This window comes from Haliotis rubra, unplaced genomic scaffold (genome assembly GCF_003918875.1).
Source record: "Haliotis rubra isolate DU_JTF1 unplaced genomic scaffold, ASM391887v1 Scf499, whole genome shotgun sequence".
NCBI classification, from domain to species: domain Eukaryota; kingdom Metazoa; phylum Mollusca; class Gastropoda; order Lepetellida; family Haliotidae; genus Haliotis; species Haliotis rubra.
Window position 1 is genome coordinate 549,252 of NW_025767189.1, and position 22,358 is coordinate 571,609.

At 37.9% G+C, this 22,358-nt stretch overlaps 2 protein-coding genes across 2 annotated transcripts; one reads left to right on the top strand and one right to left on the bottom strand.

Annotated features, from left to right (window-relative positions):
- Positions 1-7,262: 7,262 nt before the first annotated feature.
- On the top strand, positions 7,263-10,985 carry LOC124291647 (sterile alpha motif domain-containing protein 15-like). Its single transcript, XM_046728698.1, has 4 exons — positions 7,263-7,412; positions 8,282-8,380; positions 8,914-9,001; positions 9,998-10,985. The coding sequence occupies exons 1-4, from the start codon at positions 7,293-7,295 to the stop codon at positions 10,159-10,161; spliced, it is 471 nt and encodes a 156-aa protein (XP_046584654.1). The 5' UTR covers positions 7,263-7,292; the 3' UTR covers positions 10,162-10,985.
- Positions 10,986-11,166: 181 nt separating this feature from the next.
- LOC124291645 (translation initiation factor eIF-2B subunit gamma-like) lies at positions 11,167-21,837 on the bottom strand. Its single transcript, XM_046728696.1, is given in 12 exon segments — positions 11,167-11,913; positions 12,557-12,660; positions 13,706-13,854; positions 14,421-14,504; positions 16,099-16,289; positions 17,578-17,705; positions 18,273-18,362; positions 18,545-18,650; positions 19,186-19,351; positions 20,303-20,460; positions 21,674-21,785; positions 21,787-21,837. Coding segments are annotated over 12 exon segments (1,377 nt in total). The 5' UTR covers positions 21,823-21,837; the 3' UTR covers positions 11,167-11,860.
- Between the last annotated feature and the right edge of the window lie 521 nt (positions 21,838-22,358).

Consider the following 22,358-nt stretch of genomic DNA (forward strand, 5'->3'; position numbering starts at 1 on the left):
TTTCTTTTTGGGGGAAATTACTCGTTGAATTTCGTTCGCTGTCAGCAATATTTCAACTGTTTCACGGCTGCCTGAAATCCTGAGCAACGGCTGCCTGAAATCCTGAGCAACATGCCCATGAAGATCCGGGTACAGTTGATCTACAGCAACCCTTGCCTGTCGTAAGAGGCGACTAACGGGATCGGGTGGTCAGGCTCGCTGACGTGGTTGACACATGTCATCGTATCCCAATAGCGCAGATCGATGCTCATGCTGATGATCACTGGATTGTCTGGTCAAGACTCTATTATTTACAGACCGCTGCCATATAGCTGGAATAGTGTTAAAAGCGGCATAAAACCATTCTCACTCACCCACACCGTGACCTTCAAAATGATCCCAGTTTTCAGAATAATATGCTTTGCTTGTGAGAAACAGAGACATGTTGTGTAACTCTGACCAGACAGTCACGGCTGGGTCGCCATATCAGTATGATCAGAGAAGTGAAAGACACGATGGAGCTGATTTAAAAAAGAAGATACAATGTAAAAATAAAAGCAAAGAAAGATTCAGGCTCAAGTTGTGAAATCTGCGTGGTTATTACCTGATACATTTGACCAGACAGCCGAATATTCACCCTTTACTTTCTTCCCAGCTAACACGGAAATGTTTTAAAAATATCCCCAAAACATTTCGTGAAATGTTCCAGAAACATTTTTTAAAATGTTTTATTCACGTGATTTTGTATGGTTCCAGAAATGTTTTAGAAACATTTTCAAAAACGTTTAACTATAAGGTTTTTAAAATGTTTTCCTGAAATGTTTTTTCGAGATGTTTTGGAAATGTTTTAAAAAATGTTTTATTCACGTGATTTTGTATGGTTCCAGAAACGTTTCAGCAATGTTTTCTCCAACATTCAGTGAATATATTCCATAAAGGTTTTCTGAAAACGTTTTATAGATGCGATTTTGTATGGTTCTGAAAACGTTTTAATAACATTTCCTTCGAACATATAGTTTTAACCTTTCAAGCATATAGAATAGCCCTGATAACAATTAGGTGTTTTTTGTTTAAAACGTAAACCACTGGAACAAAACGTAGAACACTAACAGTTAACAATGTACATAATAAACTCTGTCAAAAAAGAAACGCAACCCCTGTCCTCAGATATGAAAAATTCGTTTGAATGAAGTTATTGCTTCCAAACTAAATGTTATTCGAATGTATTGAAATTATACACGTAATTAATGAAGATTACCATCCAAACAACTGCATTTGTACGCATAAGTGTATTTTATTGCTTATTCCGTCACAACGCATGAAATGACCCTCATGGTGACTTCGCACAAAAAAAACACATGCAAATCATGAAAATGGCAGTTAATGTAGGGGTGTATAAAAGCCCATGTGCTTTCGTATTATATTCATTCATTTGTCGCATGAAAAGCTGTGTGAAAAATGCCACGATTGAGTGCTGCCGACCGAAATATCGCCATTGGTCGTGTTCGCTGGAGAAAGTTTTGGAACTGTTGCACGGCACCTAAATGTTCACAAAACAACGATATCCCGACTTTGGAGCCGCTACAACAACTTCAATTTGACCAACGATCGCCCGAGAAGTGGAAGGCCAAGAATCACGACCCCTTCAAGATCGGTACATCCGGGTCCATCACCTGCGTAATCGGCATGCCCTACCAACCGTGACTGCCACACAAATACCAGGTTTGAGGAGAGTGTCAGCTCAAACGATTAGGAACCGTCTGAAAGAAGCGGGTTTACGTGCCTGTAGACCAGTTGTTGGACCTGTACTACGCCCCCTACATCGACGCCGACGACTCAGGTGGTGCAACAACGTAAGGATATGGACTTTACAAAACTGGAGGCGCATCTGGTTTTCTGATGAATCCCGTTTTCTTTTGCAACATCACGACGGAAGAAAACGTGTGTATAGGAGACGTCATGAACGTTTTGCGCCCATCTGCGTCCGACAGGGGGACAGATTTGGCGGAGAAAGCGTTATGGTTTGGGGATCCATCTCATACAACCAGAAATCAGACTTGGTGATCGTTGAAGGGAACCTGACAGCCCAACGTTACATCAACCACGTATTACAGCCTCACCTTCTCCCGATTATTGACCAACAGACACAGATTTTTCAACCAGACAACGCCCGGCCTCATACTGCACGTGCAACAATGAACTTTCTGCAGAATTCCAACGTCAATGTCTTGCCATAGCCCTCTAAATCACCAGACCTCAACCCTATTGAACACCTGTGGGATACTCTGGGTCGACGCGTACGTCAACGTCAGCCGCCGCCACAGACGCTGCAACAGCTCGGCGTTGCACTGCAGGAGGAGTGGAGAGCCATTCCCCAGGAAAGAATCCGGCGTCTTATCCGTTCTTGTCCAAGGAGATGCCGTGCAGTGATTGCAGCTCGTGGTGCTCATACGAGATACTGAGAAAGACGCCCCCCTGGTGACAAACTGGTGTCTGTGAGATGACTTTTGAAATGACAATTTTAAACATGCCCATCTTGGTTATTATTCTGCCAAATTTCAGACTTCTGTCTTAAATAATAAAAATGCTGTGTCGTCTTAAAACTTCAGATCAAAATCTCTAAAATACAGGGGTTGCGTTTCTTTTTTGACAGAGTTTATGTCTGTGGCAAATAGTTAGACATATACATAGGGGCGTGTCTCACTTAGAAACAGCGTTAGAAAGACATATAGATGTCTAGACTCAACCCTTTTACTATATAATAGGGTTGGGTCTATACCTCTATATGTCTTTCTAACGTTGTTTCTAAGCGACACATGTCCCTATGGACATATATAGTTAATCTTTACAAGGACACCAAAAACAGATAAAAGAATGGCAGACTTGTAATCAACAATTTTATTAATAATTTTGGAAACGTGTACACTTTTTCAGTTTGTTTCATTATCTTCTTCTTTGCTTTTGCAGTCATCCATATTTCTGAAATATAGAAAACTTTCAATAATCTTAAGCAGGTACTTGAAATGTGATATTTACTCAAACCAAGTGACACTAACCAGGAGACTCAGTCTTCTATCACGTTTGTACAGACAGTGTTTGTGGACATGAACACACTATTGGAATGTAATGATTGATATGATAATATCCAGAATCGTGCTGAATACCAAAGATGTAGCAAGCACAGAATATCACTTACTGGTCAGAGGCTGGGTACAAGTACAAATCAAATCTTGCAATAAAAAAGCCCAAAATATATCAACATGTTTATAGACAATGGTATTTAACAGCTGCACTTACATAATTCACTGCTCCTGGAATATTTGATGTGTTCTCCCATAAATCCATCATGTGTAACAGTGTGTTTGTATCCTGGAATGCTTGTCTCATATTCGCCCTTGCTGCAATGAAAATAACAATGTTCAACATTATCACAAGTTATAAATTGAACCGTTTTCCATAAAGCATATAAAGTAGCTCCAGTTAGTCTAAAGCTGAAACATACTATGTAATTGCCTCAAGCTTTTGGTGGGTGCCCATTTACAACAAACTTGGATTACTGGCGAGCGTTTCTAGCCCAGAATCCAAACTGGAATTGATTTATTACACATCTATTGTAACTAGCTACATGATTCAAGCCTTAAACGCGGACCGGTTGCAGCTGCAGTACGATTTCGTTGCGAGCATTGTAACCAGATTCTTCAGTTTTCGATCACGATGTTTTCGGTTTCACCGAAACATCATTTCACCAAGAATTGTAACAACTTTATTTGGTCCAACATTTACTAAACTGAGACCACGCCATTTTCACTATGGAATACTGTACCATGAAAAATCAAGAAAAACCCTAATCAACACGGTTTCAAACGATGTCACTTATATACTGGTGTCAAACCTCGACATTGTTTATATATCCTTTCTGCAAAAGCAATTAGATCAATATTTTTATGTAAATCATCACCAAACATTGATCACCTCACTGACAATATATTGTGATAGTCTGTGGCCATACACTGTGGTATAGCAAGTGGCCATACAGTGACAACTCATAGCCGAGGACTAGTCATCGCCAACGCCCCGTTATAGTGTAGACCACAAGTTTATTTCTGGCTCTTGTCTAGAAGGGAAATACATCTATCCAAAACCGATCAATTAATTTGTCTTGGGAAAATTTAAGAATACACAGTGTTAACAGAGTACCTTTAATAAGAGACCATATAATAAATATTATTTATTATATCGTCTCTGCTTTAGTATAGCACTTGAAAACATGCGGTAATAGTGGACAAACAACAATCCGACAACCCAGCAGATGGTCATTTAACATTTAGTTTAGTCAGTGTTAATTAACAAGAATGCGTCTGTCATTTCTGTTAAGAAATAGTTTTTTATAACATACACACACTATGACAGCCAGTAACTATCCCACAGTCAAGTGGATCAGAAACTAATTTCGAAATTATTTCGATTCCCCATTTTCGTGGTACAAAATCGACGCAACTTTCCAACGACTTAAACGAGCAAAATTGTCATAGTTTAAAAAATTGAAAATTAGCTGCAATGTTAAATTAAGAAAATGTCCTTCAGAAATAACATGGAAAAAATTAACAACGATAAGGGCCACTGGCTTGTGCATACGTTTACGATCGAAAACCGAACGTAATAGCGGCATTAACCGCCTTACTGAACTCTGCTTGAACACATATTGCTCGCTCTTGATAGCCTAATTATCCTTTTATTTATGTAACATAAAATTAATTAGGTACAAACTCTCTTAGACATTCTTCACAACGATATAATATACATGTTTATCCAAAGCGAGCTGAATTCGATGTTCTGGTGATTTCGACGATTACATTGCTCGCGCTATATCGGGGGATTACGTTCGCGATCGGAGTGCACAAACAGTTTCACTGGTAGGGCGGATGCAAAAATATCAATATTATTTACCCGAGATCGTTAATACCACTTCAGATGCAAATCAATTGCCTATATAACCAAATATAGCAAAAAATCTGTAAGATCTGTCGTCTGCTGGTGACAAGCAATATACCAGATATAAACAGGAAGCCACGTACACGTGAGTGATCACAACACTCACTCGCATGGCGGAGCGAAATGTATACAAATCCCAGATGTGGAGATGTTTCGCCGATAAGATATCATCAACGCTATTTCTGAAGGAAACACTTGATATTTTTGGTGTGAAATAGATAAATATATCCCTTTTCACTCAAGGTTAGTAAAATAAAATTACGTTTTTGTCTTACATCGTCGCAAAAACCCTGTCACCGGGATTCTCTGTTGGAACACTGAATCACGTTTCTCAAAACCCCACTACTTTTGAGTAACACAGTATTTTAATCGAGTGAATATCAAAATGTACATAAACATGAAAATAATGACTGTAAAATTAACTCACCGCAACCGAGTTCACATCGATGATCCAGTTCCAGTTGTTGCACCATGAGCCGAATGACAAGGTGGTAGGGTCCTGAATAAACTTCAATTAAGATGGCGGGTGCAAAATTATGACGTGATGGGTGACGTCATTCCGACGTCATTTCCCGCGGTAACAATAAGGCATTGTGTTGCAACATTTTAAAAATGTTATCAAAACGTGTAGGTGTGATATCATTTCAAAACCCTTTTAACAACAAGTCATAATAAAAACACATTTTAAATGTGATGACAGATCCTAAAGATTTCAGGCACTTTAATGACAAGTCATACATTAGAACATGGCTGAGTGAGATAATTGTTTGTGATTGCAGTGTATTTACTGTTTATGTCACACCAACGTTACAACAGAAACCGTGTTTTAAAACGTGATCACAATTAAACATGTTCTTGCACATCATTTCTGCAATGTTTTAAAAACATTTCAATCATATGTTATGAAATAGTTTCACCCATGTTACAGCATGACGATTCTGAACAACATTTTGAAAACATTTAAAAAACATTTTCAGTATTTTTGAGATATCACACATTATTTGTATGACTATGTTCTTGCATAATCTCTGCAGCGTTTTAAAAACATCTCACTAATATGTTGTGAAATGGTTTCAAACACGTTATAGCTTGACGTTTTTGAACAACATTTTGAAAACATTTCAAAAACATTTTCCCAGTATTTTTGAGAGATTTAGACATTATTCGTATGATATGGCATAAATATGTGCACAATGTTTTTAAAACGTGATGACAATATTTCATTAAACATGTTCTTGCATAACATTCCTGCAGCGTTTTAAAAACATCTCACTAATATGTTGTGAAATGGTTTCAAACACGTTATAGCATGACGTTTTTGAACATTTTGAAAACATTTCAAAAACATTTTCAGTATTTATGAGAGATTTAGACATTATTCGCATGATATGGCATAAATGTGTGCACAATGTTTTTAAAACGTGATGACAATATTTCATTAAACATGTTCTTGCATAACATTCCTGCAGCGTTTTAAAAACATCTCACTAATATGTTGTGAATTAGTTTCAAACACGTTATAGCATGACGTTTTTGAACAACATTTTGAAAACATTTCAAAAACATTTTCAGTATTTATGACAGATTTCGACATTATTTGTATGATACGGCATAAATGTGTGCACAATGTTTTTAAAACGTGATGACAATATTTCATTAAACATGTTCTTGCATAACATTCCTGCAGCGTTTTAAAAACATCTCACTAATATGTTGTGAATTAGTTTCAAACACGTTATAGCATGACGTTTTTGAACAACATTTTGAAAACATTTCAAAAACATTTTCAGTATTTTTGAAAGATTTAGACATTATTTGTATGATATGGCATAAATGTGTTGCACAATGTTTTAACGTGATGACAATATTTCATTAAACATGTTCGTGCAAACATTTCCGCAACGTTTAAAAAATATTTCAATGACATGTTATGAAATAGTTTCACTCATGTTATAGCATGACGTTTTGAATAACATTTTAAACATTTCAATAACATTATGAAACATATTCGTTCCATAAAATAAGCCTTAGTGTTGTTCAAGCTGTTCATGGAAATAAGCTTTGTAATCCTGGAAAATCCGAAATAAATAAATAAAAAATGCTACTGACAATTTGAAATGAGGCGTACTTTATATATAATTAAAATATTAAAGACCTATTTTTTCATGATAAACCTTATTAGAAAACGTATATATAAACACGTGCGCGCGCGTTAACACACACAAACATAGCGAGTTCTTTTTTTCCAGAGGGAGCCTGTGGAGTTGTACGCAACGAGTTCTCCCCTAGTCACGTGACATTACTTAGAAACCATAAACAAGATGGCGAGAAAGGAAGCCTTGGTCAACGACTTGAAAGATGAACGTGTCCCACCTGCTATACAATGGACAACTGATCACGTTTCAGACTGGATAGAAGATCTAGGATTTCCCCAATATAAGGTTTAACAAGAATGCACAATATTAAATATTTTTTATGCATAATGGTTGAATTTACTTCGTACTATAAAGATTCTAAGTCCGATTTTCGATCAGTAATCGTTTTGATATTGTTGTTGTAATGGAACACTCTCTTCACAGGTAGATATTTTGATTAGGTTAATATTCTACAGAAAAACCTATTATCCTAAATAATATGGTAAATGTTATGCTAGGTTTAGTGTCTTCTACTCGTGAAGATCCGGGTTATAATTGGTCTTCAGCAGCCAAAGCTTGTCGGAACAGGCGACTAACGGGATCGTGTGGCCGGCTCTCGGCTAGCCGGCTCGCTTACTTGGTTGACACATGACATCGTATCCCTGTTGCGTAGATCAAGGTTCATACTGTTGATCACTGGATTGTCTAGTCCAGGATCTAGATTATTTACAGGCTGCCACCATATAGCTAGAATATTGCTGAGTGTGTGTGGCGTTAAACAACAAACAAAACATATACACTTTATCAAGATTTACATACTGTTTTTAGCTTACTTTGGGCAAAACAGTCAACTGTTTCCACTGTTTAACTAAGTAATTAATAAATGTAAGTTGGTTCATATAGACTGGAGATAGGCTTCAAAATATAACAGAGTGTCTGAAATAAGCCAAAAACCCAGCCAGACATCAGGGCTGGTAACTTCAAAATGTTACCAGCCCAAAATGGATTTAACCAGACCAGACACCAAGATATGTATGGAACATCTAACATATTACCCGACCATCGGACTGGCTAGCTGTAGATTAGACTGTCCGTCAGAAATCCAGCCCGTCTCGGGCGGTCGGACGGGCCTTATTTCATACACTCTATAACAACTTGCTGTCCCTTTTTTTCAGCCATGTTTCACAACAAACCAGATTGATGGAAGAAAACTAATAGAAATAGAAGCATCTGCCTTTCCAAATATTGGTATTACAGACTTTGAACATATTAAGGTATGGTTGAATCACTTGGTAGAAATGACCTCTGTGTTTTTGTCAATAGAGCGACTGGAAAGGAAGAATGGTCGTTCCGTCCTCTGGCTGTGTCATGCCTAAAGATGTTAAAAAATGTTACTTTTACCTTGCCTGTCATTTGGCACAAAGGGACAAAACTAGGAGTGGTAAGATTGAAGTCAGTATAATGTGAAGTAAATGGTTCCCTAATTTGTTGTCGGATTAACGTGATTGTCGGATTAATGAGTTTTGGATTAACGAGAGCTGACTCTATGCAATTTAAACATTGGCATTATATCTCTACTGGCTAGCACTTAATAAAACAAAGCTGGACAAATACAAGCCTCCTCACTCCTTAGTGAAATGATACTGAATAACATGTTTAATCATGCTTCAAACCATTTTGTATTTTGAAACAGAATCTGTATATATGGAAATATTCGATCCTAGTCCTAGAAATAATTTTAATGAAAAAATTTTCAGCATCGTGCAATGTGTCGGTTGATGTATTTTACATTGATTCTGTTTTCCAGATAATTGCTAAGAGCATAAGAGATTTACTACTGCTGGAGGAACCTGACTGGACTAGAAGTATTTCCATACCACCAAGAAGTGACTTAGGTAAGGAAGAAACAAACAGTGGGTCCTTCCTCATTGTTCATTTACACTGACAGAATATGATGTTAGGCATCCTACATGTGTACATATCATAGAGTTGTTAACCTCAGAACATGTATAGTATTTTAGTATAAAAATATAACTGCTTAAGATGTACCGGTATTTTCATATATTTTCACAATGTTACACACCCATCTTGCTTGCAGCAACTAAATCTGAAAAGTAAAATTTAAACAATGTCTGTAAACATGCAATATTTTTGAAAGCAGTCAGTGTTACAAACACATGCTTTGCCAATAGACTGACTAGATTGAAGAGTAACTGTGGTAACAGTAGGCTGTGTTAACGACATTTTAAATGATTCAACAAATGAAGGAAATTGATTGGACTTTTATTGGTATGTCTACTCTGGCGCAGTTACTGGAGGAAAGAAACAATGTCTTAATAAAACATATAATATTTATTGATCAACATGGTCATCCATGGGAGTAATAATCATATAATAATCACACTCTGAAATGAAACTTTTCGTGATAAACCTCTGTTGGCTTGAAGATAAGTGTTTCAGCAAGCTTAAGGACTGCAGAGCTCCAGATAAGATTTAGCTCATGTGGGTACTGTACCCACTGTATTTTTGGAGTGGGTATTAAAAATGTTGAGTGGGTATCTCAATTTCCGTTACCCACTGCTTTCAAATATGTGCGTATTTCAGTCATTTTACTCACTTAAGTATTATTTCATTCTATACTGATAGCAATCGATGTCATTTTCATTACGCAAGTGATTTTTATAAATATATTCCGTACGCATTTGTTTTAAACTTTTTGCGTGTCTAACATTTTAAATGCGTAATTGGTACGCAACAATTATTTTTCAATGCGTAAATGGGAATTTTCTATGCGTATTTTACCCGGATACGCAGCTTATCTGGGCCTCTGGGACTGAATGTCTTAATGTATCGAACAGCGTGGCTACAGCTATAGTGTCTTTTATGTTTAGGCATGTATCTGGAGAAGAAGAGTCAACGGGGGAAGATCATCAACGTGATGACATATCAGCAGTTTCTACTGGAGCACAAGAATGCCAAGTGGCAGCCCCCTCTCGCCAACCACTGCCTGCTGCTGCCCCATGACCCCCCTCCCGCAGAGATTACCCAGTCATAGCACACACACGTTCCATGATTGGCAGGGTCCTACCGACAGCTGACATTCTACTTATCAATGAATAACACAAATACAGTTGTTTACTTTTGACTGCCAACAAACCCAGTCTTCCTTTCAAAGAAGTCTGGACATGAACACTTATACCATATTAATAATGTTTTATTTATTACAATATAGCCACTATATTGGCATCTGTATTATTTCTTGACGGTTATGACTGTATTATGGCAGCTTTTGCATTGAGTTCCCACTATGGTAATCACTGTTGTCAAAATATAGTTACCTTTCAGATATAGTAGACATTCCCTGATAGAGATTACCACTGAAATAGGACTGGCTGAGATGAACTGAAAGCAGTCATGATACACTGATATTAAAAAATAACTTAATATTGTTTTGTCCAATTATGTCAGAATGACTTTATCTAATGACTATTCCATTTCCTAGGTTATATCATGGCAAATTGAACCCTATATGCTTGGCCAGTACCTGTTCTATTCTATTTGAATCCATACAATGCCTTCCACTGTATAACCTCCAAAGGTTAACGTTGTTGTCTGTCAATCCCAACAAACAAAACACTCCCTTACAGTGGCTTCCTGGAGTTGGTAACTGTTAGTGCCAGTAGGTGCCACAATGTGTTATCTACATTATCAGGGTGATTATTGTGTACCAAGATTATTAATAGTGAAGTCTTTGGTGAGAAGTCTTCTCATTGAAGATCCTTATGTATAGGATTTTTTTCTCGAAGTAAATGTTCTTTTTTCCCAGTTTATGAATGTATTGTGTTGTTGTCAATAAAATTTTATCTTATGTGTAGAGTACTACAGACTTCTGTTGATTATTTGTCCATTGAAATGCGTTCAATATTCTTTGACAACCAAGCACTCTCGGACTTCAGGGTGAATAAATGCATATTACTCACCGACTCACTCACTTACACATATGACATATTATAGTACTGCATTTCATGAAGATATCTATTCCACAAACAACAGAAGAATGTTATCAGCACTGTTTTCTTTATTTGTACAAATGGCCACTTAGCCATGTGTTAGGTTTCAGTAGAAAAAAATATTGTCAAAGAAATGTTGCTGTCATGATCCAATTTCAATAACATAAGGTCCACCATGTCACAATGAAAGGGGCAAGAAGCTTGAACTAAAGTTGACAAAAATGTAAATTCCATACCATAATAGATCCCCAGCATCCCATACTTTAGGCATAAACTTGTGAATCTATATTGACACATTAAATTATTTCGGTGTGGCACCAGGCGGATATAACTGCATGTACCTCTCCTCGAGTTTTGGGAGGCCATGACTTGGAGCATGTATATTGCTGTCTGTGATGCAAAACAACATTTACAGGTTGGCTCACCAAGTATGGACTAGGGAAAGTTTAACAAAGATTATCATGTGATGTCTGCAGCAATTCTCATGGCTCACGAAGTCCAGTATCACAGTTGATTAAGACTCTTTCAGGAGGGTCCTCTGTCTTGTAGACTCCTGGTAATGAATGTCTTGGGACACTGTTTGGACCAGGGTCATCATATAGTGTTGAGATGAATAGTAAATCTTAGGTTCAGGCCATGTACAATAAAAAGTCAAGCAGTCACTACCAATGTTATAAGTAGGAACAGGCTATCTGTATCAACAGCCCCAATAACAATCTGTACATCCAGTATATCGCATAGTGGTCATATCTCCATCATTCGGTCCACATCGATGATGGCTTCATTTGTAAACTTGCCTGAAACAGAAATAACTTGAGATATTGGGATGGAAATATTGTTTCAACTTTATATAATATTCTGTCTTCAGAGTTCCATACATGGAGAGCATGGCACCTCCCAGACTGACTGCCGCCATGTGACAATTCATCAAATCTTACAGAGTCCATTCAATATATTGCAAATGTTTTTCAACTGTTTTATTTCTGAGGAGTCTAGGCATTAGACACTGTGAAAATATCCTAATATGTGTAGCTCTATTTTGATTTGTGGAGCTATCTTTGTTTACTGTGGTTGTGCGTCTGTCGTTGAAGACCTACAGAGAGTTAACGATACATTAACGTCACTTTGATAGATAAATACGTATTGTCATCCACCGTACTGTCACAGCTGTAGTAGAATATCTATGTAACTATGCATAACCATACTAAGAGAGCACTGTAAAGCTTGCATTAGGCCAATCTGTTCTGATTTTAGATTAAACAGAGAAACATCTGTGCACATGTAAACCCCCCTATGGCAGTGACTTTATGCTTTGGCTGTTCAAAACCGTTTTCATTTTGGGGTTATCCCATCAAATTGGAAAGGAACTACACACACAAACAAATGAATGCTCATAGTATTCATAACGGTTCATACTATGACATAACACACAATACATACCCATGGCAATGATGTTCTGAGAGTGACCTACGATACAATCTTTGAGTTCACACTTCTCGGAGATATGAGCCTGTCCACACACAATGCTGCCTTGTAGGTTGGACCTGCAAAATGATCACACTCACTTGATGCAGCTCAGCTCACACAAATCTTACAGCTCACAGGGCTGTGACTACCATAAAACAAGATTCAGAAGGAGGAATGTGGATTAGAATTGGCCCCAAGCAACCTGTTCTATAGTCTGTTTGGCTCAAAAGCGGACCGATGAATTGCAATCTAACTCGAAAACTAATAAACATAAAATACTCAATGAAACGCTGATCATAATCAAAACATCATACCCACTCTTTGAGGTTTTTGCAGAATTTTTGTCCTAAAAATAATAAAGTTGTTTAACAATCTATCATTAAAATATTGACACAGTTCAGTTTGTTACGAGGGAGGAGTGCAGAGAAAGGGACAGCCAGGTGTTCGAGAACGGATGGAGACGGCACAGCACAGGTTAATGAATAAATCAGTCTGTGAACGTGCTTCTCGAACACCTGGCTGTCCCTTTCTCTGCACTCCTCCCTGCAATTCATCGGTCCGCTTGCGAGCCACAAGGACTGTGGTTCTGAGATGATGACTAAAAGGATAGGGTGGTCAGGCATGGAGACTTGTTCGAATGTGTGCCATTGTTTCCTGATCATTACTCACAAAATTGATAACTGGTTTTGTATGTCTCAGAATGGATTAAATACAGGGTGCCATCATAAATGGATGGAATATTGCTGTTTGCAAACAACACGTACACAAATCATTGTTTTGAAACTGCTCATTACAAATTATGTTGAGCAGTGATATAACCATGATAACTTTGCAATCAATGTCTTTGTCATCGTTCATGATCAGCATACATATTCCTCAAATAAATAAACTTTCTATAACAAGACAGGTTGTCATTAATATAATATGTGTTATATGATTTGAGTATTTAATGCTTATGGTACATACATTTGTGTATTTGTTACTGTATGCAGTAAAAACAACAACTGTGCTAAAGCACACCCTATGACCATGCAACCAAATGTATTCATACATTCTCTAAATGTAAGACTTAAATAAAATCTTGTCATCTTGAGTTACGATACAGTTAAAAATTACCCTTACCCCTCCATTATGGTCACATGATCCATGATGATGCAGTTAGTGATCTTGACCTTGTCACCTATTGTACAATGCCGTCCTACAACTGACCGCTTGATGGACGACCGCTCTCCAACAATCACTCCCTCACTCACAAGACAATCGGATCCAACCTGTAATGATACACATGTACCATACTGATGCACATAGATGTCCAAACACCAAATCAATTTGACGACATGTCAATTATTCTTTCAGTCTCTAGCCTCTACTTCCGAGTACTCATGAAGATCCGGGTTACAATTTGTCTTCGGCAACCCATGCTGGTCTTAAAAGGCAACTCACGGGATCGGGTTGTCAGGCTTGCTGACTTGGTTGACACATATTATCGCATACAAATTGCATAGATCCAAGCTCATGTCGAGCACTAGATTGTCTGGTCCAGACTGCTGCCATATAGCTGGAATATTGCTGAGTGCGCCATAAGACAATAAGGTAAACTAGTTTCGAGCAGGAGTCTGATACAATTGATTATATCTAGCAAACTTGAATATATTTGTTGATACACAGAAAAATGCTATTGGAAAACAAGTCAGATTGTTTGCTTGTCTGAAACTGATTTCATCAAAGGCTTTTCATCACACACTGACTTTTAGTTTTACACATTGATAAATGGATTCAGCAAATCCACTGCAAATTCACACTTATAGACTCTTTATGGATGAATTAGATTTCCAACCTGTGACTTTTCTTTGATAGTTGCTGATGGATGTACATTATTAATCTCTCTGGATGGAGCTAACACACTGAGCAGCCGTGGAATCTGAAGTCAGAAAATAGAACACAATGCATGTCTGAGGCCAAAGCTGACTATTATGAATCACTTTTTAGTGCCATCTTACAGATACCAAGTGTTACTGAACATTAAGTGTAACTATAAATGCATCAAAATAAAATGTAAAAGTGAACGAAAAAGAGATCTGAAAAATTTAATTTTGGCTTTCACATTTCTCTATTATTTGAAAGCAAGCCTGTGTGTTTATCATTAGGACCTGTGCAAACTGAAAACACAACGGGTCAAACACCAAAAGGATACTTGGAAAGACACCAGACACACATGAAAACCCCTGAATTAAAAGAGTCTATATCTAAAAAACATCGCACATACGGTACCGACCAAATGCTTTACAAAAAAGCATAACATAAAAAAACTAACATGCCACAAATGTTAAATGTCTTTGTTATTAAAGCTATATAATGGCAGCCTGATGTTGATTATTGGTTAGAGTTGAAGGTAATATCCTAAATGCACCTAAATATGTCAAATGGCAGATAGACTTGTTTGATTGTGCATTATCAAACCCTGATAATGAGGACCTTTGCTCACGATATGAATAACTGGTTTGTCTTGAAAAAACTGATTATTACACAGGGCTGATAATGCGCAATGTCACATTTAAGAACCATATAGTGGTGTTCTGTATAAGCTACATGGCCCCTTTCCTGTGTACAGGCAGCAAATGTAAGCAACACTGGTTGCTCACAGTTGTTGGATGGGTGATCGTATTTGGCAGGCTGATTCCTGACAGTTTCCAGGACTTCGGTTCTGACCTACTCTGATGCACATGTAGCACGTGTTGTCTCTTGTGCATGATGAGACAAGTGTCAGTTTGAAATATGCTCCTGTTCATTAGGCTGTGGATGTGTCCTCAGTGGGTACAGAAGATAATGTGACTGTTAACCTTCCAGCACCTCCAAGGCACCCCAGGGAGCTGAGAATGACCATAGACTGCACACTGATTGGAAACAGCACGGTAGCCTAATAAAGTGTTCGATCCCAAGGCCAAATGGCCCAGGTTCAATTCTCTTCATGGATACAATTTGTGAAGCCAATTTCTAGTGTCCCTGCTTTGATAATACTGTAACAGGGCTCCAGATAAGGGCCGTATCGGCGTATGTACGGATATAAAATAAGCACGATACGGTAGGAAACAATTTTAAAATCGTAGCAGATACGGACCACAGCAATGGTGTACGGTTTCAGAATCATTTACAGACGTATTTATCTGAAAAAGTATTGTTTTATTATTTACTGACCTGTTTACACAAGAGTAGCAATGTTGTGGTGCATTATATATGAAACGAAACACAAGATTACTGATACGCCATTACATTCCATTCAGTACTCTAAATGAAATCTTATTGTTTTCCAGTACTCCTATATTGAAAAAATATGGAGTACGTACTCCTGATCATGAAAATTATCTGGAGCCCTGCTGTAATATTGCTATGAGTATCATACAACTCAGTCACTCCACTGACCAGGTAATACAAATAATGTTGTGCATTGTGGTTACCTTATGTGGTGTTGGACTATCGTGTAATATAGTGGTATTTATCAGTATGACAATACTCACTTGTCTGTTAGCTTCACAGTATGTGGCTAGTGTGTTGGCCCGCACACAGAAACCCTTGTCCTGTATGTAAGCATAGCACCGGAAATCTTCACCATGGAAACAGTCGGCCATGTCACCATCATGGTCAATCCATGTGGAGAGTTCCTCGATCAGTGCGGTCATCTCATCACCTTTTCTGTAGCCATGGACATCTGGACACAGGGACAAACAACACTGAGTCCTCACAGTTTACAAAGCAACAGTCAGTCATACATGTTTTATGTCAACAGTTCAGATACAAGAGATTATTATATTTTACTGGTTTTGATAGTGTGTTTAGTTCCAAAACATATAAAGCCTTCAAGAAATACAACTATGTTAGGATGATTTAAACTCTTCACACTGATGCAGTTGTTTCATACTATTCAACTGATATCCATCTCGGCTTAGATTGATTTCCGACCCGTGAAGGTCCGCGTTAGAATATTGATCTTCAGTAACCCATGCTTGTCGTAAGAGGCGACTAACGGGATTGGGTGGTCAGGCTCGCTGACTTGTTTGACTCATGTCATTGGTTCCCAATAGCTCAGATCTATGCTCATGCTGTTGATCACTGGATTGTCTGGTTCAGACTCGATTATTTACAGAACGCCGTCATATAGCTGGAATGTTGCTGAGTGCGGCATAAAACTAAACTGACTCACTCACTAGATTGATTTCCATTTAGTATTTAAGTAAAATCAAGGTATGTGAGTTGCACATGCTTCACGTGAGCAAGCAGGTCTAATATATGTAGTCAGTGTTTACTAATCAGCTGAAACCAAAGATCATAACTTGCAGTGAATGTTTAACACAACCCAAAAAGTTTTTCCTAGCAGTAAAGGGAAGCAGCTCTACAGTGCCCGGCATGACTGTTTCACACATTTACAAGGTAAGGTGACACAAAATAGGGAATAATGTTGTGGTCTTGCAACTTTATAGAGATGTGCTTAACACATGTCAAACATTCTGTGCCCTTCAATGCCAGCCCACTGAAATACCATGCCACAGTTCAATGTTGACACTCTACAGGCTCTCGGAGTACCAGACCCTGTTTCATCAATGCCTAGTGGCATTCAGGGTGGTGAGTGACTGAATGAGTATGGTTTTACACCACGTTTTTAGCAATATTCCAGCAATATCATGGCAGGGGACACCAGAAATAACCACTAGGCTACCCCACCGCCCCACATTCAGGGTAACACCCTTGGGTTGTGATCGAACCATCAGCCTTCCCTTGTTTGTGTGGATGCTCTACCCATATGACCATGGTTGTATACATTTGCAAACCTCTGATATCAATGCATAACATTACCAACGAGAAGTGTGCTATTATTACATTCCAGTCAGTCTACAATTCTAAAGAATAGCTTTTGATAAATGAGTAGCACAAATACATACATGCAATATTTGTAATCAGTTGCTTTACATCTTTGACACGACAATATCATGTGCCCATACCTGTCTTGGTATCCATGGAGACGAGTGACATGTTAGTGTTGTGGAGATCTGTTTCAGGAGGCTTGGGTTTAGTAAACTGGCGCTTGATCAAGTATGGCAGGAGTTCACTCTTTATTGTTGATAGTTTTCTGCATCAATGATAATGAATGGGTTACTCTAAAGCAACTATATAAAATATGCTGTTAACTTGAATTGAATGCAAATACAAATATGGTATGCACAAATACAATGTATATAAATCAGGTATATTTTATTTGAGGCACCTCTCCTAATGGCTACAGCTGCTGAAGACTACCTGGAAGCAGGGCTAGCTGTACATTATATAGAATGGTAATTACCGTATGAACTTAATATTGATCGATTATGGATAAATATAGGAGAAGTAACTGAAAAAAAAATGCCGAAACATTCTGAGAGAAAGCAACATATATTTCACATCACTGGTGAGTGGTGATATATTTATTCATTGATTATTTATCCTAAACATGATTTAGAAGTAGGCCATGAATAAAGGCCTAACTTTGTGCATTGTTTGAATAAATAAAAAACATATTTCATAGGAGTTATTATGATATTACGATGATGCAATTTTCAAATCAATAGCCATAACAAATTTTCCCACCAACAATATTTCCGACTATCAATCATCTTAGTCAGCCCTATCTGGAAGTGCACTGGTCTATAGCATGTCTTACGTGTTTTCTCCAAGAAAGTCCACTACCCACTTCTTCAATATATACAAATGGCAGTCGGTTAACTTGGAACGTATACTGATGCATGGGTGCCTGAAAGGACAAAATATACAAACAATCACGCTGGATTGTGATGAACAGACATGAGTTGTCTTTCCACCATTACAGACCTACAATCACAACACGGGTTATCATACCTCGTACACATATATATATCAAGTTCCAAATGTCATTATTGCTAAGCAAGAAATTATATTAAATAAATTCAAGCTTACTTTTTTAAAACAGATTTCCTAAAATTGACGGTTTCTTCAAGGTCAACTTCAGAAGTGTAGAACAGAACCCGCTTCCCATTCTCATCCAAGCCAATGAAATCCCGCTCTGAAATAGAAAGCGTGTGTTATAGCATTATCCCTTAGAACCTGGTCCTCTCATCTTACTTCACACTTACATGTGCTTCAATCTATCAAGACTGCCTCATGGTCTAGTGGAAGGGCAGTGGTTTTGAAAGATGGTACTTATTGTTCCACTGCTGGGCACACAATGCTTGAATGTGGTATTATGTTAAACAGTTCCTGACAGACCTTCCAAGTCATTAGCCTTACAAGCTTCTGTCATCTGTGCAGAGTTGTGTCCCCTTGTTCGATTTGAATTTGCAGTTGGCTTGTCAATGTCAGATTCGCGGTAAATGTCAAAGACCTGAATCAGTATGACTTGTTTCCAGCATTGTCCACTTAATCCTGATACATTGCTATACAATAAAACCTCTGTCCAGAGCCACTCTACCCATTGCCTCGCAATCATCAAACAAAATACTTCTCAGGATGGCTACCTTAACAATCATGACCCAAGGAGACTAACACCAGTTTCTACTGACATCTTCTTCCTGGCAAACACCACTTCCTCCACAACTCACCCCTCTTCCTCTTGGACTTGATGCCGGGTACTGCCACCTCAGCATACTGCTCCGGAAGGGGAGATAACAACATGGTGAGGGAAGAATCGTACGCTCTGTGAACATTGGCCACTTGGTGGAGACTAATGTCAGAGATGAGGTCACAACTCACTATCAACACGTCTGTCTGAAATATATAGAAGAATCATCTTTCCTGTAGAAACTTCTGGAATTCATGAATACACATTGCCATTTACCAAGTGGTCAAGTGTAACATATGTTTACCGAGAAAGTGCAATCCCAAATATCAGATATGTAATATTCTGGAATGAATATTCAGCAGACATTTATAATCCAGCAAAACAAACTGTATCATATGCATTATGATTATCTTGGTAATGATAGTAACAAACGTAGATGCTAAGGTGAGGTGAAGTGAAATAGGGTTTTACGTCGTGCTTGAGAATATTTCGCTCATATGACGACGTGCATGCGTGTGTATGTGTATGTGCAGCTGCGTGTACTAGCCCAGACTTAAGCTGGTTTTTAGTGCTAGCCCACTGAGATACCATGCTGCAGTGAAGCATGAATACCCCACTCAGACACAGTATACTGACTCCGAGCCGACCAGTCCTTGTTGTACCTATTAATGCCAAGCGCCAGGCAGGGACCAACAAGTACCATATTTTAACGTCTTTTGGTATGACGCGGTCGGGGATCGAACCCGTGACCTTCCGCTCTCCGGGCGGAGGCTCTAACCACTACACCACGGAGGCGGTCTGTAGATGCTAAGAGGCTGAATAGTAAATATTCTCTTCTTCATCATGTGTTCATGGTTTATATAAGCTATGTCTCTTCTTTTTCTTTCTCCATAATACTGAAAATACACAAAATACTCACAGCCATATCCCATCATAAATTGATCAGCATTGTTTGTGTTGACACATCAGTAATAAATGTGTATTCTGTTTAAGTCTGTATGTTCTTAGAGCAGTTTCCCTGATGAAGCACAAATACAGTACAGTGGATACACTTTCATTTTAGTCTGGATCAGTGTGCCATGTTAACAGGTATAAGATTTACACAGTGTTACCACAGATTACTAAATCAGGGGGCCCAGGGGGCATCGCAATCTTACTTTGATTTTATCTTTGATGAAGCGGAGGGAATCAGCTGTACCCATATAGTCGTTGTCGGGGATGCTGACAAAGTCTAACCTCATTTTAACATCACAGACATCACAGAGGGCCTTTTGGGCATCACTTGCAAATGATTCCAAGACGATTATGATCGCTTCTGTAAAACATATCAAAGGATGATAAAGTGAAAGGAGAACACCCTGCCCATGCTGAGAGTTACTCAACATCAGTATGTTCAAAGTCAATATATGATGTAACAATGATGAACATGTTAATGACAATTTTGTATCATTATTGTAATCTGACATTTGATTATAAAATGATTGTTTTAATCATCATCCTGGTGACTTTACACTTTTGTGTCCAGCAGTTATCACTGATCAATATCAAATTTATTGAATCCCCATGTTTCTATATACCCATGGAGATTCTACAGGATCAGGGGAATGAGGATTAGTGTAACATGTGACCTGTCACATGACCTGTGCAGCTACCACTGAGCCTACACTAGTGTATATCATACAGGCTCATACTATTTGTGAATAAGACAGAATCTTGCCAGGAGTTAACTGTTATTGAAACAAAATTGGAAAAGAATTTATTTCCCAAAAAAGATTTGGGGACATATCTCTATGATCCTAGAGGGTTGTGTTTGCAGTGATTGTATAAGTCCATGCCTTATATTTAGATAAACATTAGTGGTGGTCTGATTAATTGAAATAATCGAAGATTGGTCGTAATGACTAAACGACCAAGCAATCGATCATGTTTTCTCATAATTGAACACAAACAATTCTGGAACACTTGTTTGCATTAACAATATTTTTCACCAGGTTGGTTTTGTCTGTTACATTTCATAAGCACCACAAACTGGTTCCAAGATATGATTGAATTTATCTTAAAGACTCCAAGAAATTTAAGTTCCTAACATACTCGTCATCCTTTAAAGATGTGAAATTTGCAAATGTATTTTAAGCAGTTTGCAAAAAACCTAAAAAGTACTACATGTTTCTTCTTTATTTTTTGTGTATTAACAAAAATTACCAGGAAAATATCAATAATGACGCTAACCAATTATTTTTGATGTTTGATCGGTTGTAATGAACCAATCATCAATTATGAGATTTTAACCAATTCCCAACACTAATAAAAATGATAAAAAGAGTGACATATACATGCTACATAAATGACATTTTTTTGTGAACATTGTGATTTAAGTTGAAGTGTTGAACTCTCATTAATAATAAACACACACATTATTAAAGTACCAACAAAACTGTACATCATGTGATTAGCTGGATCTGTGCATAACCCTGCTGCTGAAACTGTGAAGATTGCCAGCAAATGCACAAACTGAGTTGATATCCCACCTTCAAAGCCTGCCCTTTCCAGCATGTTGACAGGATACCACAGCAGTGGAAAGTTCCCCACTGGGAGGAGAGCCTTCGGACACCTGGTGGTCAAGTCTGTCATCCTGGACCCCTGATCCAGCTGCCATTACTACTGGCTGAAACTCCATTCTTCTTTTGTTGGTGTATCTCAATTTGATGGGTGTATTTTTCTTGAAGAAAGAAAGAATAATTCAAAGTAACATACATACACTATATAGTGGTGGGTCCACACAACTTGCTTACCAAAATCCATGACATACCATGCATAAACACACAAAGTAACATAAATATCAGTCAAGAATTAGTGTCTACAGACATGACAAACAGCTCTAATCTTACAACTAACATGAACTGTCCCTGAAAAGTCTACATATGCTCAACATTGTTAAATACCCATACATATGTATGATGTATATATGATGCAGGGTTTTACCTTGACTCACAAACATCGGGGTACCATGGACCCTTAATTATTACTTTTAAGGGCCATTGAGGGTCCTTTGAAGTAATGGTTAAGAGAACAGTATGTTTTTTAGAGCCTGGAATGAATCATTGATCATGTGGACTGATGGGTAAATTGATGTAAGTAACTGCCCTGAAAGAAACAACCAAACACTTAGCAATGTCATAGATGTGTTGTGGGTACAATGAATAATATTGTGAG